A 27,612-nucleotide genomic window follows, 5' to 3' on the forward strand; every position below is an offset into this window, starting at 1 on the left:
GGGAGCGAGTCGAAGTGATGCGGAAGGGAGGGGGAGCTGAGGAAGAGGGGGCTTAGTCTGGGAAGGCCTCTTGGAGGAGGTGCGCCTTCTGTAATAATAATGCTGGTATTTAAGCGCTTACTCTGTGCAAAGCACTGTTCTAAGCGCGTGGGACGTGAGTCCCACGTGGGGCTCACGGTCGTAATCCCCGTTTAACAGAGGAGGGAAATGAGGCACAGAGAAGTGAAGTGACTTGCCCAAAGTCACAGAGCTGGCAAGCGGCAGAGCCGGGATTAGAACCCATGACCTCCGACTCCCAAGCCCGGGCTCTTTCCACTGAGCCACGCCGGGGGGGAAGAGTGATTGGCGGATTTGAGGTGGGGGGGGTGCCTTCCAGGCTGGAGGTAGGAGGCGGGCGAGGCCCGGGAACCAGGAAGAGAGGATACAGGGGGACACAGACATTAAAAATAAATTACGGACCTGAGACGAGTCTGGCGGGAGCCCAGCGGTGGCCCTTCGCTGACCGCTGATTGTCGTCACCACATGGTCCCGCCGTGACCGGTTTGAAATGGAAAGTTCCAGTGGCTGGACGCTGGGGGAGCGGGGGGGGTCGCCTCCCTGATGCTGGCACGGTCCTCTCTCTCAGTGGGGGATGGTGACCCGGGCTGGGAGAGGGAGGGAGAATAATAATAATAATTAATAATAATAATGATGGTATTTAAGTGCTTACTATGTGCCAAATTCTGTTCCAGGCTCTGGGGTAGATACATGTAAGCCCGTCAAAGGGCAGGGACCGTCTCTCTCCGTTACCGATTTGTCCATTCCAAGCGCTTAGTACGGTGCTCTGCACATAGTAAGCGCTCAATAAATACCATTGAATGAATACAGCCTAATCAGGTTGTCCCATGTGGGACTCCCAGTCTTAATCCCCGTTTTACAGAGGAGGGAACTGAGACCCAGAGAAGCGAAGTGACGTGCCCCAGGTCCCACAGCAGACAGGTGGCGGAGCCAGGATTAGAACCCACGACCTCTGACTCCCAAGCCCAGGCCCTCTCCACTAAGCAGAGGCAGCTGAGCACGGAGGCCTTAAGCAACCGGCCGAACAGTACGGAGAGCCCGTGTTTTCCGTGAGGCTCTTCGGGCTGGGCCGCGCTCCCACCGTGCTGTACTAAATACTCGGAATGGGGTAAAATGCAAAGAAGCGGCCCAGGCCTTGAGAAGCCTACGGTCTCTCAAGGCTGTCTCTGTCCCTGCCTGTCTCTCTCTGTCTCTGTTTCACTCTGTGTTTCTCTCTTGCTGTCTCTCTCTGTCTCTCTGTCTCTGTATTTCTCTGTCTCTCCTGCCTCTAGAGCATAAGCTCGTGGTGGGCAGGGAACTTGTCTCCCGGCTCCGGTCCACAGTGCTCCGCACACAGTGAACGCTCAATAAATAAATTGATTAAAGGGGGGAGACGGACATTAAAAATAAATTATGTTTAGGGGAAATAAGGATATGTCCGTAAGTTCTGTGGGCCTAGGGTGACTAGCAAAGTGAAAGTCTGACTCCTGCTCCCTAAGCCCGTGGTTGGGCGGGGAGCGTCTCTATCGGCTGCTGAATTTTACATTCCAAGCGCTTAGTACGGAGCTCTGCACACAGTAAACGCTCAGTAAATATGATTGAATGGATGAATAAGAGTCTCTGATTCGGTTGGAGCCTGGTCTGCCCCGTCTGCTTCAGAGAAGCAGTGTGGTCTAGCGGATAGAGCACGGGCCTAGAAGTCAGAAGAACCTGGGTTCTAATCCCAGTTCCGCCACCTATCTGCCGTGTGACCTTGGGCAAGTCACTTCACTTCTTTGGGTCTGTTACCTCGTCTGTCGAACGGAGAAGCAGCGTGGCTTACTGGAAAGAGCACAGGCTTGGGAGTCAGGGGTCACGGGTTCTAATCCCGGCTTTGCCCGTTGTCTGCTGTGTGACCTTGGGCAAGTCACTTAACTTCTCTATGCCTCAGTTACCTCCTCTGTAAAAATGGGGATTAAAAAACGTGAGCCCCATGTGGGACAATCTGATTAACCTGTATCTACCCCAGCACTTAGAACAGTGCTCAGCACATAGTAAGTGCTTAACAAATACCATAATTATCATTATTATTCTTAAATAGGGATTTAAGACTGTGAGCCCCATGTGGCATGTGGATTACGTCCAGCCTGATTACCTTGTATCTTACTCCATTGCTAAGTACAGGGCCTGGCCTCCCCGTCTAGACTTTAAGCTCGTTGTGGGTGGGGAATGGGTCTTTTAAATTGTTGTGTTGAATTCTCCTAAGCGATTAATACAGAGCCCTGCACATAGAAGCGCTCAATAAATATGATCGCTGGATTGATTATTCAATAGTATTTTTCATTCAATAGTATTTATTGAGCGCCTACTATGTGCAGAGCACTGTACTAAGCGCTTGGAATGTACAAATCGGCAACAGATAGAAACAGTCCCTGCCCATTGACGGGCTTACAGTCTAATCGGCGAAGACGGACGGACGAAAACAATAGCAATAAATAGAATCAAAGGGATGAACATCTCATTAAAACAACAGCAATAAATAGAATCAAGGTGATGTACATCTCATTAGCAAAATAAATAGGGTGATGAAAATATATACAGTTGAGCGGATGAGCACAGTGCTGAGGGGAGGGGAAGGGAGAGGGGGAAGAGCAGAGGGAAAGGGGGGAAAAGAGGGCTTAGCTGAGGGGAGGTAAAGGAGAGGGGAGAGGGGGAGCAGAAGCAGCAGAGGGAAAAGGGGAAGCTCAGTCTGGGAAGGCCTTTTGGAGGAGGTGAGTTGTAAGTAGGGTCTTGAAGAGGGGAAGAGAATCAGTTTGGCAGAGGTGAGGAGGGAGAGCGTTCCGGGACCGCGGGAGGACGCGGCCCGGGGGTCGACGGCGGGATGGGCGAGAACGGGGGACGGCGAGGAGGGGGGCGGCGGAGGAGAGGAGCGTGCGGGGTGGGCGGTGGAAAGAGAGAAGGGAGGAGAGGTAGGAGGGGGCGAGGGGATGGACAGCCTCGAAGCCTAGAGTGAGAAGTTTTTGTTTCGTGTGGAGATCGATAGGCAACGACTGGAGGTTTTTAAGAAGGGGAGTGACATGCCCAGAGCGTTTCTGCGGGAAGATGATCCGGGCAGCGGAATGAAGAACAGACCGGAGCGGGGAGAGACAGGAGGAAGGGAGATCAGAGAGAAGGCTGACACAGTAATGCAGCCGGGATATTATGAGAGCTTGTACCGGCACGATAGCAGTTAGTAAGCACTTAAATACCATAAAAAGGGTACTGCGTGGATGCCTACGGGCAGTGTTTTGACTGTCAGCCCCTGGCCTCTGTCCACCTCCGCTCCTCGGACCGAGTAGCCCTTTTGCCGTCACTCCCTCTCCCTTCGCCGTCATCGATCAACTTGGGCCTCTGCCCTCTAACCACTTCACATTCATCCACCCTCAGCCCCGCAACCCCTTTTTTTTCTTTTTAATGGTATTTGTTAAGCACTTACTATGTGCCAGGCACATAGTAATAAGCACTGGAGTAGATACAAGCCAATCAGGGCGGACGCAGTCACGTCTCACAGGGGGCCCACGGTCTCAATCTCATTTTACAGATGAGATAACTGAGGCACAAAGAAGTGAAGTGACTGGCCCGGGGTCACACAGCAGACAAGTGGCGGAGCTGGGATTAGACCCAGGGTCTTCTGACTCCCAGGCCCGTGCTCTTTCCACTAGGCCATGTAGCTTTTATGCACATATTTGTAATTTATTTCTATTAATGTCCATCTCCCACCTCTATACTGTAAGCTTGTTGTGGATAGGGAAGTCCTGTTGTCTTTCCCCAAGCATGTTGTACTTGGAAGTGTGGGATGATGGATAGAGCACGGGCCTGAGGGTCAGAAGGCTGTGGGTTCTAATCCTGACTCCGCTACCGACCTGCTGTGTAACCTCGGGCAAGTCGATTCACTTCTCTGGGCCTCAGTTATCTCATTAGTAAAATGGGGAATGTGACCGTGAGCCCCACGTGGGACAGAGACCGCGACCAACCCGATTTGCCTGTATCCACCCCAGTGCTTAGTAAAGTGCTTGGCACCCAGTAAGTGCTGAATAAATGCCACAATTATTATTATTATCAAGTACTAAGATGTACTTTTACTCTGTCATAGAACCCAGTGCAGTTTGTCAATTGGTAAACATCGTCAACGCTGGGAAGGGATCATTCTTAGGAGTTTCGTTTTCCATAGTTTTAGATTTTCAAAGTCCTAAAAGCACCAGAACGATTGCAGATGGCGGTGGGGCGTTCTGGGAGAGACGTATCCATGGCGCCGCTAAGGGTCGGAGACGACTCGACAGCATGAGACAAGACAAAAGTCGTCTAGGCTGTAAGCTCGTTATGGGCAGGGGATGTGTCTGTTTATTTTTATATTGTACGCTCCCAAGTGCTTAGTAGAGTGCTCTGCACTCGGTAAGCGCTCAGGAAATACCATTGACCGACTGACTCTGCACACAGTAAGCGCTCAGTAAATACCACTGACTGAGCCCAGCAGGCCGGAAACTGCGCACAGACTTAATCAGGGCCCGGCAAGTGGGACGCCGTGTGCCCTGAGCCCGGGGATTCTCAAGGTCATGGAGGTCGGGCCCGGTGGGTGACGGTGACAGGAGCCCAAGGGGTTGGACGGTGGCCTGGGAGTCAGAGGACCTGGATTGTCTCCTGCTCTGTGACCTCGGGCAAGTAATTTAACTTCTCCGTGCCTCGGTTTTCTCATCTGTCCGATGGGGATTAGGCTTGTGAGCCCCGAGTGGGGCATGGACTGTGACCAACCTGATTAGTTGGGTGTCCGGAGAAGGGGAAGCGGGTGGACCCCGCGGGCCCGGGACGGGACTCGGGGCAACTCAGGGTGAGGGATGAAGGACACTTGCTCTCCCCATCGTCAAGACCTTGTCGAGGGCCCGTCTCGGGGCAGGGATTGTCCCTATTTGTGGCTGAATTGTACTTCCCGAGCGCCTAGTACGGTGCTCTGCACACAGTAAGCGCTCAATAAATATGTTTGAATGAATCAGCTTGATCAACCCCAGCGCTGAGTACAGTGCCTGACATATAGTAAGCGCTTAACAAATTCCATTCCAAAAAATGAGAACTCCTGGTATACCCGGCACTCCTCGGCTGGCTCTCCGAATGGTTTGGGGTAACCGTAATGGAGGTCCATCACAGAAGCAGCGTGGCTTAGCGGAAAGGGCACGGGCCTGGGAGTCCGAGGACGTGGGTTCTAATCCCGCCCCTGCCACTTACCTTGGGCAAGTCCCTTAGCTTCTCTGTGCCTCAGTTACCTTATCTGTAAACTGGGGATTCAAAGTGTGAGCCCCACGTGGGACAGCCTGATTACCCTGTATCTACCCCAGCGCTTAGAACACTGCTTAGGCATAGTAAGCGCTTAACAAATGCCATCATCATCATCATCATTATCACCTCAACTCCGTCCACCTCTCCCTCTGACGGGCAGACTCTGACGGGGAGGGGGCTGCTTTCGCAAACCATCGGGGGGATTCTGGAAGCGATCAAGGGGGGAAATTCAGCCATCTGCCAGCCCGGCGGTTTTTAAAGGAGAGCGACACGGAGATTGTCGATCCCCTCTCCCAGGCCGCCAGGTGTCACGGGGGTTGGCTGCCTGCTGATGGAGACCATCTATTTTAATTTTCCGGGACGCGGTGTGAGTAAGAACTTGCAGACAGGCTGGGGAATGAGTGTGGGGAAAGATGCTTTAGCCCAACGGGAGGGAGGAGAGGGGAGATTCAGAGTCTATTGTTCGTGATTGTGCTTGCTAGCGAATGCGTGACATTTCCAGTTAGAGACTTGCCTTCCTAGAGTAATATGCAGCATACGCACTTCGCAACAGCGACGACAAAAAAAGAGCGGATGGATAGGTGGGTCTGAGAGCTGACTTTGGGTACGGATGGATTAGGGAGAGAGGGCTTGTAAATTAAAGCATCGTGTAGGAGGATTGAAAAATGCTTATAAACCCTTCCTTCGCATGAATGCATCAGGGAATGGAATAGAGGTGAAAAATGGGAGTTTTGGTCAAAAAGGTCAGTGCGATCCGAGTATGTTTTCCCGATGCCATTCGGGGGGAAGCGCGGTAGGGAGCTGCCCTCCCTCTCCGTGTCGGACAGAACCTTCCATCACCCACGCTGTGCGTGGAAGTCTCCCTCCCCTCAGATCCACTGACCCGCAAATCTGCCTCACTTCATTCCCTTCCTAAAGTCAGTCAGTCCGTCATTCGTGTTTATTGAGCGCTTACTGTGTGCAGAACACAGAACTAAGCGCTTGGGAGAGTACAGTAAATCAATGAACAGACACGTCCCCTGCCCACACGAGCTTACAGTCTAAACCTGCTTTTTCCAGGAGGCCTTCCCAGATTAGAGAAGCGGCGTGGCGTAGTGGATAGTTAGCCTGGAAGTCAGAAGGTCGTGGGTTCTAATCCCGGCTCTGCCACTTGTCTGCTGGGTGACCTTGGGCAAGTCACTTCACTCCTCTCTGCCGCAGTTCCCTCATCTGGAAAATGGGGATTGAGACTGTGAGCCCCATGTGGGACTGCGTCCAACCCGATTTGCTTGTATCCACTCCAGCACTTGATACAGGGCCTGGCACATAGTAAGTGCTTAAAGATACTGTAATTATTATTATTAGTTCTTCCGTGCTTCACCGCACCTTCCCAGTTCTGCCATCTCCCGGACCACCACGATGTTTATGTGCATATCTGGTTTCTGTTTAACTGAAACTTTTGCCTATAATCATTATTATTAAGGTACGCATAAAGAGCTTACTCTGCCCAGAACATTGTCCTAAGCACCAGTTGAGCTATGAGACAGTCAGATTGGAAACGGTCTCCGTCCCACCCAGGGCTTCCGGCAGGAGAGGGGGAGAATGGGTTTATTATTCCCATTTTGCAGGTAGAGAAACAGGCCCAGTGAGGCGTGGGGACTTACCAAAGGTCTCATGGCTGCCCAGTGGCAGAGCCAAGACTAATAAAAATAACAATAATAATAACTGTGGTATTTAAGCGCTTATTCTGTGCCCAGCACTGTACTGAGCGCTGGAGTGGATACACTCAAATCGGGTTGTACACAGTCCCCGTCCCACAACAAGCTGTCGCCATTCCGGCTCTCTCTGGGCTCATCCGCTAACTGCAAAGAAGGTAGAAGGTGTTCATGTTAAAGTCAGTTTCCCCCCTGTCTAGACTGTAAACTCATTGTGGTCAGGGAATGTGTCTGTTTATTGAGAAGCAGCGTGGCTCAGTGGAAAGAGCACGGGCTTTGGAGTCAGAGGTCATGGGTTCAAATCCCAGCTCTGCCACTTGTCAGCTGTGTGACGGTGGGCGAGTCACTTCACTTCTCTGTGCCTCAGTTACCTCATCTGTAAAATGGGGATTAAGACTGTGAGCCCCACGTGGGACAACCTGATTCGCTTGTGTCTACCCCAGCGCTTAGAACAGTGCTCTGCACATAGTAAGCGCTTAACAAATACCAACATTATTATTATTATTATTATTATTGTTGTACTCTCCCAAGTGCTTAGTACTCTCCACACAGAAAGCGCTCAATAAATATGATTGAATGAATGAATTGAATGCCCCTGGAACCCGGGTCTTCTGGCTTCCAAGTCCATTCATTCATTCAATAGTATTTATTGAGCGCTTACTATGTGCAGAGCACTGTACTAAGCGCATGGAATGTACAATTCGGCAACAGAGAGAGACAATCCCTGCCCAATGACGGGCTCACGGTCTAATCGGGGGACGGACGAAAACAAGATAAATAGAATCAAGGGGATGGACACCTCAGGCTCTCCCACTACACCACCCGCGTTCCTATTCTCTTGCTCTTTTACCTGGGGTACGTCTTGCCTGTGATAGAAAATTCTGATTTATGGGTGTCCTGTGTTCAGAGAAAATCTTCGCCGATTTAAAAAAACCCCCCACATTTCCGGCCAAAATGTTGCTTTTCCCGGGCTCTTCTGCCCGCCTTCTCTGGCTTGGACCAAGGCCCGAATCCCACAGCGATGACATCATGTTTCCTGTGTTCCCAAGGCACCCCTGAGGCCGAGCTCCCACCCCCTGGATCTCGTTGCCGTGGGATACCTTGAAGGTCGCCCCTCTGGGCCACCATCTGTGCCCCCACCCCAGGCACCTGCCACCCTCCTCTTTCAGAAGGCTCGCGGTGTCGGGGAGGGGAGGGGGTCCGCACCAACTCTCCCATTTTACGGATGAAGTAAGGGAGGTGCAGAGAAGTGAAATGACCTGCCCGAGGTGGCACGGCAATGGCATGGAAAAGCCACAATTAGAACCCATGACCTAATGACTCCCAGACCCCTGCTTTCTGGAGAAGCGGCTTGGCCTAGTGGATAGAGCCCGGGCCTGGGAGTCGGAAGGTCATGGGTTCTAATCCCAGCCCTGCCACTTGTCTGCTCTGTGACCTTTAGCTGGTCACTTCTCTGTGCCTCAGTTTCCTCATGTAAAATGGGGCTGAAGACCGTGAGCCCTTTGTGAGTTAGGGACCCAATTATCCTGTATTTACCCTAGGGCTTAGAACAGTGCCTGGCACATAGTAAGCACATAACAAAGGAGATAATTATTATTACAAACGTGTATGTGTGTGTGTTTTGAGACCACAGTGGGTTTTCGGTGCAGGATGCGGGGTGGGTGGGGGTAGGGGAATTTTCCAGACTAGGGAAGAGTGCCCAGGGTGTTTCTGATCCAGTCAGCCTGGCGGGTGGTGGGTTTCGTGGCTCAGTGGAAAGAGCCCGGGCTTGGGAGTCAGAGGTCATGGGTTCGAATCCCGGCTCTGCCACTTGTCAGCTGTGTGACTGTGGGCAAGTCACTTCTCTGGGCCTCAGTTACCTCATCTGTAAAATGGGAATTGACTGGGAGCCTCACGTGGGACAACCTGATGACCCTGTATCCCCCGCCAGCGCTTAGAACAGTGCTCTGCACATAGGAAGCGCTTAACAAATACCAACATTATTTATGGGGCGCCTGGTGATGAGTGCCTCCCCACCGTCTCTTGCCCCTTCCCTCCCCCTACTTGGTATCTGAGCTTTGTGGACCATTGGCCCGCTCAGAATGTAGCCCAACTGCCGGAGTTGCCTGTTGGGATGGGGGAGTTGGGGAGTTTGGGCCATGGGGGGTGGTTAAATCCAGTACTGGTCCCATTAATAACTGTGGTGTTTGTTAAGCGCTTGCCATGTGCCAGGGAGTGTACTAAGCACCGGGGTGGGGCTTACAGCCTCAATCCCCATTTTACAGATGAGGGAACTGAGGCCCAGGGAAGTGACTTGGCCAAGGTCACCCAGCAGACAAGTTGTGGAGCCAGGAGCAGCGTGGCTCAGTGGAAAGAGCCCGGGCTTGGGAGTCAGAGGTCATGGGTTCGAATCCCGGCTCTGCCCCTTGTCAGCTGTGTGACTGTGGTCAAGTCACTTAACTTCTCTGTGCCTCAGTTACCTCATCTGTAAAACGGGGATGAAGACTGGGAGCCCCACCTGGGACAACCTGATCACCTTGTATCCTCCCCAGGGCTTAGAACAGTGCTCTGCACATAGTAAGTGCTTAACAAGCGCCATCATTATTATTATTATTAGAACCCATGACCTTCTGAGTCCCAGGCCCGTGCTCTATTCACTATTTTATGTGGCCCATCAGCCGGTCAGCCACGTCCGCTTCAGGAGGCAGAGGAGGGTGACCTGTGGGCGGGGAGACCTGCCTGCTAGTGCTGGCTCGGCCCCGCAGGCTGTGGGGCCCTGGGCAAGTTCCTTCACCTCTCTGAGCCTCCGTTTTTTCTTATCTGTAAAATGAGTGGTATTTATGGTATTCGTTAAGCACTTCCTCTCCACCAAGCACTCTATCGAGCCCTGGGGGCGATTCAGGATAATCAGGTCAGACACAGTCCCTGCCCCTAAGCACTGAGAGAGAACAGGTATTGAATCCTCATTTTATAAATGAGGAAATAATAATAATGTTGGTATCTGTTAAATGCTTCCTATGTGCCAAGCACTGTTCTAAGCGCTGGGGTAGATACAAAGTCATCAGGTTGTCCCGCATGGGGCTCACAGTCTTCATCCCCATTTGACAGATGAGGGAACTGAGGCCCAGAGAAGTGAAGTGACTTGCCCAAGGTCACATAAGTGACAGGTGGCGGAGCCGGGATTAGAACCCATGACCTCTGACTCCAAAGCCCGGGCTCTTTCCACCGAGCCACGCTGCTTCTCTAACTGAGGCTCAGAGAAGTCAAGTGACCCACACGAGATCACGCAGCAGGCGAGCACGGGCCTGGGAGTCCGAAGATCATGGATTCTAATCCTAACTCTGACGCCTCTCTGCTTTGTGGCCTTGGGCAAGTCACTTCTCTTAATGCCTCAGTTCCCTCTTCTGTAAAATGGGGAATGAAGACTGTCAGCCCCATGCGGGACAGGGACTGTGTCCAGCCTATTTGCTCGTATCCATCCCATTGCTTAGTACGGTGCCTGGCACGTGGTAAGCGCTTAATAAATACCATAATAATAATGGCAATAATATCCACTAATAGGAGCTCAAAAAATACCACCCGGGTCCCCCTAAAAATGGGATCCGCGGTGGGCCAGAGCCAAGGTTGGGTTTGGCAGCTTGGATCAGGGCCCTGAGCTGTTCTGGCTGGAGGGATGGGCCTGACCCTCTGGATTCCTTTAAACCGATCCTTCCACCAAGGGGACGGTGGCGGATCCTGTCGGGACTAAATGAAGCCTGGCCCGGAGCCTCCAGTTCCCCTGAGGGAGCTCGCCACTTCCTGTAGCACTTCCCGTCTTGCTTCCTCCTGTCTCTGGAGTTATCGCGGCCAGGGCAGAGCTCGGGGCTACTGACTCTACTTGGCTCTGCCAAGCGCCCAGTACAGTGTCCCACACACAGTGGTAGGCACCCAGTCGATTGCTATTGACGGGTTAAAGATCCCTTCTGTCGCCCTGACTTGTTCCCTTTATTCATCCCCCTTCTCAGCCCCACAGAATTTGCGTGTCTCTGTCATGTATTTATTTCCATTTATGTCCGTCCCCCCCTCTGGATTGTAAGCACGTTGTGGGCAGAGAATGTGTCTGCTTAGTGTTCTGTTGTACTCGCCCAAGTGCTTAGTACGGTGCTCGGCACACAGTAAGTGCTCAAATAAAATGGAATGAATGCATGAATTGAAGGTAGAACAGCTATGGTTTCAATGAAGAACTCGGACCTGTCTCTCCCCATTAACATTCCATGCAAATTTGGTCAGTTTCTCCCCGAAGAGCAGGCGCCTCAGATAATTAAAGCATTTTTTTTTTGTAGCCAGAGGACCATGCCAGCTAGTGATGAAGAAGAATGGGTCATTTTTCCTTGTCTCCCCCACCTCCCCTCCCCGAGGCTCCCCCCAAACTGAAAGGGACTTTGCGACCTCGCGTTCGAGCTAAGCATCTGGCCAAGAAATCTTAGTTTTTCAGCCTCCCTCTTTTTCTCCCTTCCTCCTCCCCCGCCTGTAACCAAATGTAGATCACGTAAATATCTTCCATTGCATAGATCATTTAAATAATCTCCTGTTACATAGCCCGTTGAAATAGTTCCTGTTAAATAGATCATGTAAATAACTCCTGCTACGTAGATCATGTGAATGTCTTCGGTGGCATTTATTGAGCGCTTACTGTGGGCAGAGCACCGGAGAGTCCAGTCGTACTTCCCAAGTGCTTAGCACAGTGCTCTGCCCACAGGAAGCGCTCAAGAAGTACGACTGAATGAATTGAATGAATGCAATGTAACAGAGTTGACAGACCCGCTCACCGGCCACGATAATAATGTTGGTATTTGTTAAGCGCTTACTATGTGCAGAGCACTGTTCTAAGCGCTGGGGTAGATACAGGGTAATCAGGTTGTCCCACGTGAGGCTCACAGTCTTCATCCCCAATTTTACCGATGAGCAGACTGCGGCACAGAGAGGTGAGGTGACTCGCCCAAGGTCACACAGCAGACAAGTGGGGGAGTCACAGTTGGAACCCGGGTCCCTCTCAGGCCCAGGCCCATGCTTTAACTACTGGGAAACACTGCTTCTCGTTGTGAGCGTGGCTCAGTGGAAAGAGCCCGGGCTTGGGAGTCGGAGGTCATGGGTTCGAATCCCGGCTCCGCCACTTGTCAGCTGTGTGACTGCGGGCAAGTCGCTTCACTTCTCTGGGCCTCAGTTCCCTCATCGGGAAAATGGGGATTAAGCCTGGGAGTCCCATGTGGGACAAATACCATTAAAAAAAAAAGAGTTGTTAGAAATGATCCCCGCCCTCAAGGAGCTTCCTGTCTGGTGGGATCTAACGCGGCTCCAGACCTGACAATTCCCCCCAAAAGAGGAACTGGATTCTCCTCTTGTAGTTGAGAAATTGTAGGATTTGGGAAGCAGCTTTAATTTCTCTTTACCTGTTTCTGACTGAAGCGTTTGCATTATTCACGCTGATTAAGGACCCTTTTATAGCACCGTCAGTCAGCGAGTGTGTTGCTTCCAGAAGTAATTCGCCGGCCCGTCGTTTTCTGGGTCGGCAGGGTTTCTGGAACGCGAGCAGCGGATCACCGAAATGAGAGTCTCTGGGGGACTTCGCGTCGCATTTTCCACGTAAAGATGAGCCGGGTCTCCACCGGAGGGGTGTGAGGAAGCAGCGTGGCCAAGCGCAAAGAACACGGGCCTGCAGGTCAGAGGACCCGAGTTCTAGTTCTGGCTTGGTCGCCTGCCCGCTGTGTGACTCTGGGTGACTCACTTCACTTCTCTGGGCCCCAGTTTCCTCGGCTGTAAAATGGGGATTCGATCCCCGTTCTCCCACCTCCTTAGACTGTGAGCCCCACGTGGGACAGAGACTGTGTCCTACCTGACGGTCTACTCCAGCACTTAGGATGGATCCTTCCGTGGCTGGAGTTATTGCTCGGACCTCCTGTCCCTCCAAAACCAAAGAGAAGTTTAGATGACCTCATGAGGTTATTCGGGCAGTTGTCCAACGGGACAGATCTCACCCTTCCCGAAGTGTCAGGGAAAGGAAACTGATGAAAGAACAGGAGGCAGCAGTAACTTCCTGCCCCACTCCCTTCTTAATAATAATAATGATAATGTTGGTATTGGTTAAGCGCTCACTATGTGCCGAGCACCGTTCTAAGCGCTGGGGTAGATACAGGGTCATCAGGTCGTCCCACGTGAGGCTCACAGTCTTAATCCCCATTTTGCAGATGAGGTCACTGAGATACAGAGAAGTGACTTGCCCACAGTCACTCAGCCGCCAAGTGGCAGAGCGGGGATTCGAACCCATGACCTCTGACTCCCAAGCCCGGGCTCTTTCCACTGAGCCACGCCGCTTCTCGCGACCTGTCTCCGTCTCTGTCACTGTCTCTGTTTCTGTCTCTGGGTGTGTGGCTCTCGTCCCCCACGTAATTAATAATAATAACCGTGGTATTTGTTAAGCGCTTACTTTGCGCCAGGCACCGTACTAAGCGCTAGGGTGGATACAAGCAAATCGAGCTGGACGCGGTCTCTGTCCCGCACGGGGCGCGCAGTCTTAATCCCCATTTTACCGATGAGGAAACTGAGGCCCAGAGGAGGGAAGCGACTTGCTTAGAGTCACCCAGTAGACAGGTGGCGGAGCCGGGTTTAGAAGCCACGTCCTCTGACTCCCAAGCCTGTGCTCTTTCCAGTAAGCCACTCCCAAGCCAGCCTGGGCGAAAATGGGAGGAGAGGCGAGGGCGTGGAGCGTGTGTGTTGGGGAGTTATACCCAGAAATCCAAAAACAGAGCCAGGATGAGGGCTGTCACTTTTCCAGACCTTCTCGGGCTGATTTAACACTACTTTCAGGTCTGATTCATAGTCGAATGAGCACACGCTCCCAACAGTTCATTTTCCATTCGTCATCCGCTGTGGCTTCTGCGCTCTCCAAACAGGCCGAGCCAGAAGAATTCCTTGAATTCACGTGCGGTACGGTTATTTTTCCAGAGTCCTGTCGTATCTCAGGAGTGATCATCGACACCTCTGTGTCACTCTGGGCAAGTCACTTCACTTCTCTGTGCCTCAGTGACCTCATCTGTCAAATGGGGATGAAGACTGCGAGCCTCATGTGGGACAACCTGATTAATAATAATAATGTTGGTATTAAGCGCTTACTATGTGCAGAGCACTGTTCTAAGCGCTGGGGGAGATACAGGGTAATCAGGTTGTCCCACGTGAGGCTCACAGTTAATCCCCATTTTACAGATGAGGGAACTGAGGCACAGAGAAGTGAAGTGACTCGCCCACAGTCTCACAGCTGACAAGTGGCAGAGCCGGGAGTCGAACCCATGACCTCTGACTCCCAAGCCCGGGCTCTTGCCCCTGAGCCGCGATTACCCTCTGTTTACCCCAGCGCTTAGAACAGTGCTCCGCACAGAGTAAGCACTTAACGAATACCAACATTATGATGATTATTATTACCTTCTCCTATCCCTGGTCTCGAAGCTCCGATTTGCTAATGGAATTGCTGATTTTTTTTTTTTTTTTTTTTTTTTTGGTGTGGAAGGGCAGGATGGATTTTTGGTTTGGAAAGTCCATTTGGCAGTCCAAAAAAAACCACGATTGGGATATCAAAGTGCTAATTTACATTTTCCCCCGGAGGAGAGAAAAGCAAATCAATTCTTTAAAAGATCAAATTAGTTCTGAAGCTCTGTTTTACAGCTGGGGGAACTGCAGTGGGATTGTGGGTTCTATTTTCTGAGATCTAACACAGTGTTCCTGGGGACTAGGATTACTGTGGTTTTTCGTTTCGCTGCTGCCAATTAAAGCTCATCTGGAGGACGGGGGAAGTGTGAAGTCGGAGAGGGAGGGAGAGAGGGTTGGCGGTCTGGAGGCTGTCTCACCGCTGAGATGCCGTTCTCTGAGTTGGGTTTCCAGAGGACTGCGGATGAGGATTTCAGAGCGGAAGACATCTTGGCAGAATGAATCTGTGGATGGCGTAGAGGATAGAATACGGGCCCGGGAGTCGGAAGGTTATGGGCTCGGCCACTTGTCAGCTGTGTGACTTTGGGCAAGTCACTTAACTTCTCGGTGCCTCAGTTCCCTCATCTGTAAAATGGGGATTAAGACTGTGAGCCCCACGTGGGACAACCTGATTCCCCTGTGTCCACCCCAGTGCTTAGAACAGTGCTTGGCACATAGTAAGCGCTTAACAGATACCAACATTATTATTATTATTATTATGGGTTCTAACGCCGGCGCGGCCGCTTGTCTGCCGTGTGACCTTGGGCGAGGCACTTTGCTCCTCCGGGCCTCGGTTCCCTCGTCTGTAAAATGGGGATGGAGCCCGGGAGCCCCACGTGGGACGGGGACTGCGTCCAGTTCGATTGGCTTGTATCCATCCCAGTTGTTAATACAGTGCCTGGCACACATTAATCATCATTATCATCATTACAAGATGCGGTGTTACCTAATTGCCTTCCTCAAAGGATGATATTTCGCTGGGTCACGTCGTGGCTTTGGGTTCGGCTCCATTCACCTGCATCAGCTACTCCGGTCTACCAGGAATCCCGTCGTCATCGATGGTCTTTATTGAGCACTTCGGGGCACGTGGGAGAGCACAACGCAACAGAGTTCGCAGGCACATTCCCCGCCCACCAGGACCTTACAGTCTAGCGGGCTTAATTTGGGGGAGTTTCAGGAGGATTTTGAAAGCGGGGAGAGCGGTGGTCTGTCGGACGTGAAAGGGGAGGGGGTTCTAGGCCCGAGGGAGGATGAGGGAAAGGTTTCGGGGGCAGGTTAATAATGTTGGTATTAAGCGCTTACTATGTGCAGAGCACTGTTCTAAGCGCTGGGGGAGATACAGGGTCATCAGATTGGCCCACGTCAGGTTTACAGTCTTAATCCCCATTAGATGAGAATGAGGTACAGGGAGTTGGTTGGCACTAGAGGAGCGGAGTGTGCTGGCTGGGGTTTAGTAGATAAGGTCAGCGAAGGTAAGCGGGCGTGACGATCCAGCGTAGCCCGGCTAAGAGTGATGGGATGGACAACGCTGAAACAAATAGATGCCATGGCCGGGGGCGGCCAGGGGATCCAGCCTCTAATCCCAGCTCTGTCCCTCTTTCATCCATCCAGTCGTACCTATTGAGCGCTTACTCTGCGGAACGCTGTGCCGAGCGCTTGGGAGAGTAATAATGATAATGTTGGTATTTGTTCATTCATTCATTCAATAGTATTTATTGAGCGCTTACTATGTGCAGAGCACTGTACTGAGCGCTTGGAATGAACAAGTCGGCAACAGATAGACACGGTCCCTGCCGTTTGACGGGCTTACGGTCTGATCGGGGGAGACGGACGGACGAGAACAATGGCAATATGTGCAGAGCACTTTTCTAAGCGCTGGGGGAGATACGGGGTCATCGGGTCGTCCCACGTGAGGCTCACGGTTAATCCCCATTTTACAGATGAGGGAACTGAGGCACAGAGAAGTGAAGTGACTTGCCCGCAGTCACGCAGCCGACAAGCGACGGAGCCGGGAATCGAACCCGTGACCTCTGACCCCGAAGCCGGGGGTCTTTCCACTGAGCCACGCTGCTACAACAACAGGCACCTTCCCTCCCCACAGCGACCCGCCACAGTGACCTTGGGCAAGTCACCCCACCTCTTTGAGCCTCAGTTTCCTCCTCTGCCAAATGGGAAGACGATCCCTGCTCTCCCTCCCTCTTAGACTGTGAGGTCCAGGTGGGAATGTGACCCATCTAATAGTAATATTAATAATAAATATGGCATCTGTTAAGCGCTTACTACGTGTCGAATACTGGGCTGAAAGCTGGGGTAGATACAAGGTAATGAGGTTGTCCCACGTGGGGCTCACAGTCTTAATCCCCATTTTACAGAGGAGGTCACCGAGGCACAGAGAAGTGAAGTGACTTGTCTAAGGTCACACAGCAGACAAGTGGCGGAGCCGGGATTAGAAACCATCTGATCGTCTTGCCTCTGTCCCAGCGCTTAGCGCAGCGCTTAGCACATAGTAACTCCTGGAGGGGTTCCCAGGGCTTATAAAAACTCTACCTACATGATCCGTAAATGGGAAGAAGTTTCACTGTTGGGTGGGAGTTAAGAGGAGGTGACCGGGAGTGGGTTAAGTGCCCAGTGGCTCAGAGCTGGCTCAGAGGGTGTCCTCCGTCTAGGGCACCTGCTGGCGAGAGATCCGTGTTCGAGTCTCAGGCAGGGAAGCAGGGTGGCGTATTGAATAGGGCACGGGCCTGGGAGTCAGAGAGTCATGAGTTCCAATCCCAGCTCTGCCCCCTGTCTCCTTTGTGACCTTGAGCAAGTCACTTCTCTGGGCCTCAGTTCCCTCATCTGGAAAATGGGGTTCAAGACTGGGAGCCCCACGTGGGACAGGGACTGTGTCCAACCCGATTTGCTTGTATCCACCTCAGCGCTTAGAACAGTGCCTGGCACATAGTAAGCGATTAGACCGTAAGCCCGTCGAAGGGCAGGGACCGTCTCTATCTGCTACCGATTTGTACATTCCAAGCGCTTAGTCCAGTGCTCTGCACATAGTAAGCGCTCAATAAATACTATTGAATGAATGAATGAAGTGCTAACAAATGCCATAATTATTATTATTAGATCAGCGGGTCGATCGTTCGATCCTATTTATTGACCACTGTACGCGGAGAACTATACGAAGCGCTTGGGTCCCTGGCCGGCACACAGCATGGCGTAGTGGCTAGAGCACAGGCCTGGGAGTCAGAGGATCTGGGTTCTGATCCTGACTCTCTGCCTCTTGCTTGCTGGGTGACCTGGGGTGAGTCACTTAACTTCTCTGGGCCTCAGTTCTTCAACTGTAAAATGGGGATAAAGTATCTGTTCTCCCTCCTAATTAAACCGTGAGCCCCGCGGGGGACAGGAACTGCATCCGAACTAATTTAAATTGTACGTACTCAAGTGCTTAGAACAGTGTTTGACACATAATAAGCTTTTAACAAATACCACACACAAAAGGCAGCAGTCAATCAGTGGTATCTATTGGGCCCTTGTTTTGTGCGGGACACTGGACTAAACACTTGGGAGAGTAGAGTGTGTTGGGGAATGGGATGCTTGGAAGGATTGGATGTTTTAAGAGGCATTCATTCCTTCAATCGTATTTATTGAGCGCTTACTATGTGCAGAGCACTGGACTAAGCGCTTGGAATGGACAATTTGGCAACACATAGAGACGATCCCTGCCCTTTGATGGGCGCACAGTCTAAGTGGGGGAGACGGATGGACAAAAACAAGACAACTTAATCGCGCTAAATTAGGGAATGAGTTGCCTGGAAGGATTGGATGTTTTAAGAGGCATCGTGAATATTTTGATTTCTCTGCTTCTCCAGCTCTGGGAGGAACCTGGCGTTTCTTTGGGGTCCTGGCTCTGGGTTGAGGGTTTGGGTTTTCTCTGAGCGTGTGTGGCCTGGTTCCCCTTGTGTCAAGGAAGGGGTCGAGGCTCCACATGAAGGTAGGGGGCTTGGGGTAAGTGGGCACCGGGGCCCACTGCCCTGAGTTCGACCAGATTCCCTGGCGACTCGTCGGGCGATCAATGCTGGTCGTTGAGCGCCATCTGTGGGTAGAGTTTTTTTTCATTGGTATTTGTTAATAATAATTTAATAATAATGATGGAATTTGTGAAGCCCTTACTACGTGCCGGCACTGTCCTAAGCACTGGGGTAGATACAGGCTAATCAGGTTGGACACAGTCCCTGGCCCTCACAGGGTCACCATCCCCATTTGACAGATGAGGGAACTGAGGCCCAGAGAATAATGATTATGGTATTCGTTAAGGTGCTTCCTATGTGCCAAGCACTGTTCTAAGCGCTGAGATACATATAAGCCAATCAGGTTGGACACAGTCCCTGTCCCACATGGGGCTCACAGTCCCAATTCCCATGAGAAGCAGCATGGCTCAGTGGAAAGAACCCGGGTTTGGGAGTCAGAGGTCATGGGTTCGAATCCAACCTCCGCCACTTGCCAGCTGTGGGACTTTGGGCAAGTCGCTTCACTGGGCCTCAGTGACCTCATCTGTAAAACGGGGATTAAGACTGTGAGTCCCTCGCGGGACAACCTGATCACCTTGTATCCCCCCCAGCGCCTAGAACAGTGCTTTGCGCACGCCATCGATATTATTATTTTACAGATGAGGTAACTGAGGTCCAGAGAAGGGAAGTGACTTGCCCAAGGTCACACAGCAGAGACATGGCGGAGCGGGGATTAGAACCCGCAACCTCTGACTCCCAAGCCCCTGCTCTTGCCACTAGGCCGGGCTGCTTCTCTAAGTGAAGTGACTTGCCCAAGATCACACAGCAGACAGGTGGTAGAGCTGGGGAGCTGTGCATGGTGCTGTGCTGAACTCCGCGCTGTCGGCCAATAGGGAGCCGGGATGTACTCGCCTTCCCTTCTGGGCCATTTTCCAAACCCAAAACAGAGAAATGGCACAGAAGGAGCGCCCACTTGTAAGGTGGGGTGGTGAATCAGAAGCAAAAGCTAAAATGAAACCCCACATTTTGGAGATCTTGGAAGCCAAATTTGACATAAAGTAAAAAGCCAAATCATAGGGGTTTTTAATAATAATAATAATTAGGTATTTGTTAAGCACTTACTATGTGCTAGGGTAAATACTAGGTAATCAGGTTGTCCTACGTAGGGCTCACAGTCTTCATCCCCATTTTACAGATGAGGTAACAGGCACGAAGAGGTTAAGTGACTTGCCCAAGGTAACCCAGCAGAGAAATGGCAGGGCTGGGATTAGAACCCACGACCTCTGACTCCCAAGCCCATGCTCTTTCCACTAAGCCACGCTGCTTCTCTAAAATGGTATTTGTTAAGCGCTCACTATGTGCCGAGCACTGTTCTAAGTGCTGGGGCAGATACAAGGTTGTCCTATGTGGGGCTCACAGTCTTCACCCCCCACTTTACAGATGAGGGAACTGAGGCGCAGAGAAGTCAAGTAACTTGCCCAAAGTCACTCAGCTGATTAGTGGCAAAACCAGGATTTGAACCCATGACCTCTGACTCCCAAGCTGGGGCTCTTTCCACTCTGCCACGCTGCTTCTCCAAAAACCCAACGGAAAAAACCATGCGACCGAGTTTTTGAGAAAACCTCCCCTATTTCAAACCCATGGGAGGCCAAACACCCTCCCTTAGTCACAGTCACAAACAGTGCATGTGGCCGTTTATTGTCGGATTGTACTCTCCCAAGCGCTTAGTACAGTACTCTGCACACAGTAAGCGCTCAATAAATACGATTGAGCCTCGAAACATTTCCTCTATGGGGCTTCAACATTTCCATCACCTACAGCATACGGTTCCAACACGAGTCACTCCGTTTCGATCCGCGGTGTTTATTGAGCCCTTATTGTGGGCAGAGCACTGAATTGAGCGCTTGAGGGAGTACAGTATCAACGGCTGGGATTTATTGAATGCTCACTATGTGCAGACCACTGTATTAAGTGCTTGGGAAAGTACAGTTCAACAGAATTAGCAGACTCGTTCCCTGCCCCTAGCGAGTTTACGGTCTAAAGAGACTGTATAATACGAGACATTTGCTGGACAAATTACCTGTCCACAGGGAGTTCACAGTCTGGGGCGGGGGACGGATGTACGTATAAATCAATCAATCACAGCTATCGAACGCTTAAAAGATACAGATCGAATCAGCGGCCTACCCCTCGTCTCTGTCCAACCTCTGGCCCTCCCTCTTCAAATCTGACAGACGACTCTCCCCGGGCTTCAAAGCCTTATTGAAAGCCCGTCTCCTCCAAGAGGGCCTCCCCGACTAAACCCTCCTGTCCTCTTCTCCCACTCCCTCTGCGTCGCCCTGCCTCGCTCCCTTTATTTATCCCCCCCCTCTCGGCCCCACCGCCCTTATGTCCATATCTGTCATTTATTGATTTTCTCTTCCCGTCCGTCTCCCCCTCTAGACCGTCAGCTCGTTGTGGGCGGGGAATGTGTCTGTCGATCGTTCTGTCGCTCTCTCGCAAGAGCCTAGTACGGCGCTCAGTAAATACGTCTGAATTGAATGAATGAACCAGTCGTCTGGGTTAGTTGGGGTGCCTGAACAGGAAGAGGAGGAGGAGGAGGAAGAAAAGGAGGGAGTCTGGGGGGCCGTGGTGAGCCGTGCTAAGGTCCAGGACCGACCAGTGAGCCCGTCTTCTCCTTGTCCCCAGCTGGACCACATCTTGTCGCCGCCGCCCAGGCCCGTCCGCAAGTACAGCAGCCCCGATGTGTACTACGGCCTGGGGGGCGCCAAGACCCTCAAGGTCAAGCAGCAGCTGGGTGAGGATGGCCGGCAGCTGCGGCGGGGGAGCCTGGGAGGAGCCCTGACCGGTGAGTGGACGCTTGGAGGGGCCGTGTGCTGGCTGCCCTTCTTCTGGACACCTGCCCTCCCTGTGAGTGGGCGAGGACCATCCCACACCCTGACTCTCTCCCAGTGATCCAGCACCGATCAACTAACATCCCTGACTCTCCCTCTGTGACCCAGCGTGGAATATCCAACACCCCTAACTCTCTCCTCTCCATCCCTGACTCTCCGTCCGTGACCCAGCGTGGAACATCCAACACCCCTGACTCTCTCCTCTCCATCCCCGACTCTCCCTCCGTGACCCAGCGTGGAACATCCAACACCCCTGACTCTCCCCCCTCCATCCCCGACTCTCCCTCCGTGATCCAGCGTGGAATATCCAACACCCCTGACTCTCCTTTCTCCATCCCTGACTCTCCCTCCGTGACGCAGCGTGGAATATCCAACACCCCTGACTCTCCTTTCTCCATCCCTGACTCTCCCTCTGTGACCCAGCGTGGAACATCCGACACCCCTGACTCTCTCCTCTCCATCCCTGACTCTTCCTCTGTGACCCAGAATGGAGCATCCAACACCCCTGACTCTCTTTTCTCCATCCCTGACTCTCCCTCAGTGACCCAGCATGGAACATCCAACACCCCTGACTCTTTTCTCCATCCCTGACTCTCCCTCAGTGACCCAGCGTGGAACATCCAACACCCCTGACTCTCCCCTCTCCATCCCTGACTCTCCCTCTGTGACCCGGCATGGAATATCCAACACCCCTGACTCTCCCTTCTCCGTCCCTGACTCTCCCTCAGTGACCCAGTGTGGAACATCCCACACCCCTGCCTCTCCCCTCTCCTCTCCTGTCTCTCCCCTAGCGACCCTGCTTGGACACGTGTCCTTGAATCGATCCAAACCCCACTTGATGGTCCCCAAATTTTGGGCCGCTGCAGCTTCCGGTGGGATAGGATTCAATATATAGATCCCTGCCCCCCTCCCCACTACGCCAGGAAGGATTACCTTGGTTTGGTTCTGACCCTGCCCCCTCCAGCTCCAAATCAGTCCATCGGTGGTATTTCTTGAGTGTTTGAGTACAGTGCTCTGCACACAGTAAGCGTTCCGTAAATACGATTGAATTGAATGAATGAATGCAGAGCCCTGTAATCAAAATAATAATAATAATGGTATTATTAACTATGTGCCAGGCATTGTTCTAAGCAATGGGGCAGACACAGCAAATCGAGTTGCTGTGCCATTTAGGGCTCATGGTCTCATTTTCACAGATGAGGACACTGAGCCCAGAGGAATGAAGTGACTTGTCCAAGGTGTCACCTAGCAGACAGGTGGTGGAGCGGGGATTAGAACCCATGACCTTCTGACTCCCAGGCCCGGGTTCTTTCCACTCTTGGGAGAATACAAGGTAACAGAGTTGGTAGACACGTTCCCTGCCCACAAGAGTCTCCCATCCAGTTCCCATTCAGCCAACATCTTTCCAGGCTTTATTTCCTCGTCCATCACCTGACCATCCTGGTCGCCCTCCTCCTCCCTCTCTGTCCACCCTGAGTCGTGGCCACGAGAGTGGTCCTCAGCGTGCCCGCTGAACTCAGCTATTTTGGACAAGGTTTACCTACGGGCCTCCTCCTCCTCCTCGCTGCCATCTTTAAGAGAAAAACTCTCCCCCTTCCCCCCCCCCCCCCCGCAAATACACTTAGTAGACACAGTGGTATGAATATTTAAGGAATATAGTTTCAGGAAAGTGGACTCGATAGAGAACTCTAGCCACGGGCCCCACGGACTCAACAAATCACGGATCGAGCCGATCAGTCAACAGATGACAATAGCACGACAGATCGTCGATTCGGAGGCCGTTGGAGTATATTAAATATTAAAATTCAGCCTCCAGATTGAACGAATGCCCAGCTCTCCTCCAGATTGGAAACTGATATCGTTCATTAATTCCCCCTGTATGCAGCTGGGTAATTCGCTTGACAGATGCTAATTTTCGTACTGTAAGCGGCAAATGATGCGTAAATAAAACAGCAACATACTTTGTGGGGATTTTTCGGTGCCATTTGGCAGTCGACAGAAATCAAATTTAAGTAAAGTTTATTGATGTCATCTCGCCCAATTTAGGCAAAATGTCCGTGGCTCTGCAGATGACAGTCCCGACTCCATCTGCTACCCTTTCAACTGGTGGGGAATCGGGGGGAGAGCAGAGGGGAGGTGACAACTTTGACCCCACGGCGTCTGCTCATTGCTCAGCAGAAAGTCTGAGGAGACGGTCGGCCCACTCAGACCTGATCTGGCCCCGGTAATACTTGTCAAGTCGTCACTCTGACTCCTTAATGCCGCGAATGAGAGGCGACGTGGCCTTGTGGAAAGAGCACGGGCCTGGGGGTCGGAAGGACCTGGGTTCTAATCCCAGCTCCGTCACTTTTGTGATAGTTGTGAAGTGCTCACAGCGTCCCAAGCACTGTTCTAAATGCTGGAGCAGATACAAGTTAATCAGGTTGGACCCAGTCCCTGTCCCACATAGGGCTCACACTCTTATCCCCATTTTACGAGTCAGGTAACTGAGGCGTAGAGAAGTTAAGTGACTTGCCCAAGGTCACACAGCAGACACGTAGCGGCGGAGGTGGGATTAGAACCCAGATCCTTCTGACTCCCAGGCCCGGCCTCTATCCACTAAGCCACGGCGTCTGCTGTGTGACCTTGGGCGAGCCACTTAACTTCTCTGTGCCTCAGTTACCTCTTTTGTAAAATGGGGATTAAAAGTGTGAGCCCCACATGGGACAACCTAATTACCCTTTATCTACGCCAGCGCTTAGAACAGTGCTTGGCACATAGTAAGCTTGGCCCAAATACCCTGATCATTGTTTCTTTGAATCTTCCCCAGCACTTAGTACAGTGCCTGGCACATAGTAAGCGCTTAACGTATACCATAAAAAAAAAGAACTCGTCACCTCGTCTCCAGGAGAATGGTTTATTCTATATTTTTAATGCTATTTGTTAAGCACTTACTACGTGTCAAGACGCTCAGCGTCCTGAGCGCTGGAGTAGATATAAGTTATTCAGGTTGGACAGAATTGCTGTCATACATGGGGCTCGCGGTCTAAGTAGGAAGGAGAACGGGTACCGAATCTCCATTTTACAGTTGAGGAAACCTAAGCACAGAGAAGTTGAATGACTTGCCCAAGGTCACACAGCCAGCAAGTGGCAGAGGCAGGATTAGAACCCAGGTCCTCCGGCTTCCAGGCCCGTGCTCTATCCACTAGGCCATGCTGCTTCCCAGGTTTCTGGGAAGTTTCAGATTTAGCTCCTGTCCGGTTGCACTAATTAGGTTTTTGTTTAAGTGTGGACACGGGATAATTGGATCGGCCGCAGCCCCCATCTCTCACAGGGTCCGGGAGGTGGAGGGAACAGAAAACTCATCCGTATTTGACCCTGAGGCCCAGAGAGGTCCAGCGACCTGTCCCAGCTCACCCAGCAGGCAGGAGGAGGGATGAGAACCCAGGTCCTCTGACTCCCAGGCCTGCGCTCTTTCCACTGGGCCCTTTAGACCGTGTGCTCGCTGTGGGCAGAGAACGTGTCTACCAACTCCGTTATATTGTACCCTCCCGATCGTTCCATATTTTTACTTTTCTTGATGGTTATATAGCTGTAATTCTATTTATATCGATGCCTTTTTACTTGTTTTGATATCTGTCTCCCCCCTTCCAGACTGTAAACCCGGCGTGGGCAAGGATTGTCTCTCTTTACTGCCGAATTGTACTTTCCGAGCACTTAGGGTCTCTCCACACAGTAAGCGCTCAATAAATAGGATTGAATGAATGAAAGTGCTTAGTACGGTGCTCTGCACACAATGAATGCTCAATAAATGCAATTGATCGAGAGGTCGCCAAGTGGCTTCTCTTCTAGGGGGGAGGACTCCTGAACTGGAAGTGAGGACCCCCTAACCCAACGTCGCTTTTCCAGTTTCGTGCACCCGGGGATGTGCGTTTGCGAGTTCTGTCACTGCCTGAGGTTCTCAGAGCTCAACGTTACAAAATCCCTTTTGCGTTTTCCCAGTTCCCGATTAGACCGTAAGCCCGTCAAACGGCAGGGACTGTCTCTATCTGTTGCCGACTTGTTCATCCCAAGCGCTTAGTACAGTGCTCTGCACATAGTAAGCGCTCAATAAATACTATTGAATGAATGAAAGTTCTCACCAATGGCTCTTGGGTCCAACGGGTCCCTGGGCAAGAACCAGATCAACTGGGCCAGCTGACCGTGTTCTGGGCCCAGTGCCCTCTGGGTGGGTTGCCAGCTTTGGGGGCAGAGGGTGGCGAGCGGGAGGAGTAGAAAGGGGATCCCCCACCTCACCTTGGCTCGATGACTGCAGAGATTCATTCGTTCAATCGTATTTATTGAGCGCTTACTGTGTGCAGAGCACTGGACTAAGCATTTGGAAAGTACAGTTCAGCAATAGGGACAATCCCTGCCCACACCGGGCTTACGGTCTAGAAAGGGGGGAGACGATATCTAAACAAGTAAACAGGCATCAATATAAATAAATAGAATTATAGATATATATCCGGCAGAACACATAAAAATACGGGACGCTCAGCGATGAAGGATTGGGCCCCGCACACTCTCTTCATCACCTCCTTCAGCTCCTTGGCGGCCAACTGATGCCTCAGCTCTGGAGGCTTGGCAGTGGTGTTATTGGACAAGCAGTCAGTTCTGGGTGCGTGGTGGGACAGGGACTGCCTTCAATCTGATAATAATAATAATAATAATAATAATAATGGTATTTGTGAAGCACTTAATATGTGCCAAGCACTGCTCTGAGCGCTGAGATATAAGGTCTTCAGGTTGTCCCATGTGGCGTTCGCAGTCTTAATCCCCATTTTACAGATGAGGTAACTGAGGTACTGAGAAGTGAAACAGCTTGCCCAAAGTCACACAGCTGACAAGCGGCAGAGCTGGGATTAGAACCCATGACCTGTGACTCCCAAGCCCGGGCTCTTTCCACTAAGCCACGCGGCTTCTCTAATGATCTTGTATCTGCCCCGGTGCTTAGTACAGTGCTTGGCACAGAGCAATCGCTAAACAAGCGATTGGAAAGCAGCATGGCTTAGTGGAAAGAGAACGGGCTTGGGAGTCAGAGGACGTGGGTTCTAATGCCGGCTCTGCCACTCGTCTGCTGTCTGACCTTGGGCAAGTCACTTCACTTCTCAGTTCCCTCATCTGTAAAATGGGGATTAAGACTGTGAGCCCCGAGGGGCAACCTGATTACCTCGTCTCTACCCTGGTGCTTAGAACAGTGCTTGGCACGTAGTAAGCACTTAGTGAATACCACAAGCACCACAGTAGTAATAATTATCGAGCACACCACCATCCTCTGGATGAGGTTTTATTAATAATAATAATAATAATAATTGTGGTATTTAAGTGCATACTATGTACCAAGAGCTGTAATAAGTGCTGGTATAGATACACACACACAGTCCCCGTCCCACTGGGGGCTCACAGTCTCAATTCCTATTTTCCAGATGAGGGACCTGAGGTCCAGAGAAGTGAAGTGACTTGCCTAAAGTCACACAGCAAATGAGCTGTGGAGCCGGGATTAGAACCCATGACCTTCTGACTCCCAGGCCCGTGCTCTATCGACTACGCCCGAGTGCTCTCTGTTACGACTTATTGGGAAGACCGAGGGCCCTTCTGCTTGGAGCCGGGGAGGGTGAGGCCGCGGCTGTCCGTCCGTCCGTGGTTTATGTCCCTCATCTTTTTCTGCCCTTTTCCCCCTCCCACAGGACGCTACCTGCTCCCCAGCGGCACCGCGGAGCGGCCGTGGCTGACCGCGGCTGGGCCGTCCAACCTCGTCCGCATGCGCAGCCAGGCTCTCGGCCAGTCGGCGCCCTCCCTCACGGCCGGCGCGGTGAGTGTGATGAACGCTGGGCCGCGGGGCTCCGGGTTGGGGTCGGATCCTAACCCGACGGGGGGCCGGACGTCGAGGCCTGCGGGGTGCGGGACCGCTCGGGATGGACGGGGATGTTATTCGTCATTCAGTCGTATTTATTGAGCGCTTACTTGTGCAGAGCACTGTACTAAGTGCTTGGAAAGCACAATTTGCATCAAATCCAGAAAATCCCTACCCAACGGGCTCACGGTCTAGAAGTGGGGAGATATCCGGGCCAAGGTTCCAAAGGTGGGCGCCTCTAACTGTTGACCCCTGACCCCCACATCCCACCCTCTTTTTTTTAATGGTATTTGTTAATTCATTCAATTTTATTTATTGAGCACTTACGGAGCACTGTACTAAGCGTGTTAGTTCAT

The 27,612-nt window shown here is 51.9% G+C and overlaps 1 protein-coding gene across 1 annotated transcript in view; it reads left to right on the forward strand.

Moving 5' to 3' along the window:
* Positions 1-27,612, forward strand: part of MAST4 (microtubule associated serine/threonine kinase family member 4) — a 193,174-nt gene that overhangs the window by 28,677 nt on the left and 136,885 nt on the right. The window contains exons 2-3 of the mRNA XM_029070088.2: positions 21,176-21,335; positions 27,090-27,214. Coding sequence (XP_028925921.1) covers positions 21,176-21,335; positions 27,090-27,214 — 285 coding nt within the window. The remainder of the gene's footprint in view (positions 1-21,175; positions 21,336-27,089; positions 27,215-27,612) is intronic.

This window comes from Ornithorhynchus anatinus, chromosome 1 (assembly GCF_004115215.2).
Source record: "Ornithorhynchus anatinus isolate Pmale09 chromosome 1, mOrnAna1.pri.v4, whole genome shotgun sequence".
Taxonomy (NCBI): Eukaryota; Metazoa; Chordata; class Mammalia; order Monotremata; family Ornithorhynchidae; genus Ornithorhynchus; species Ornithorhynchus anatinus.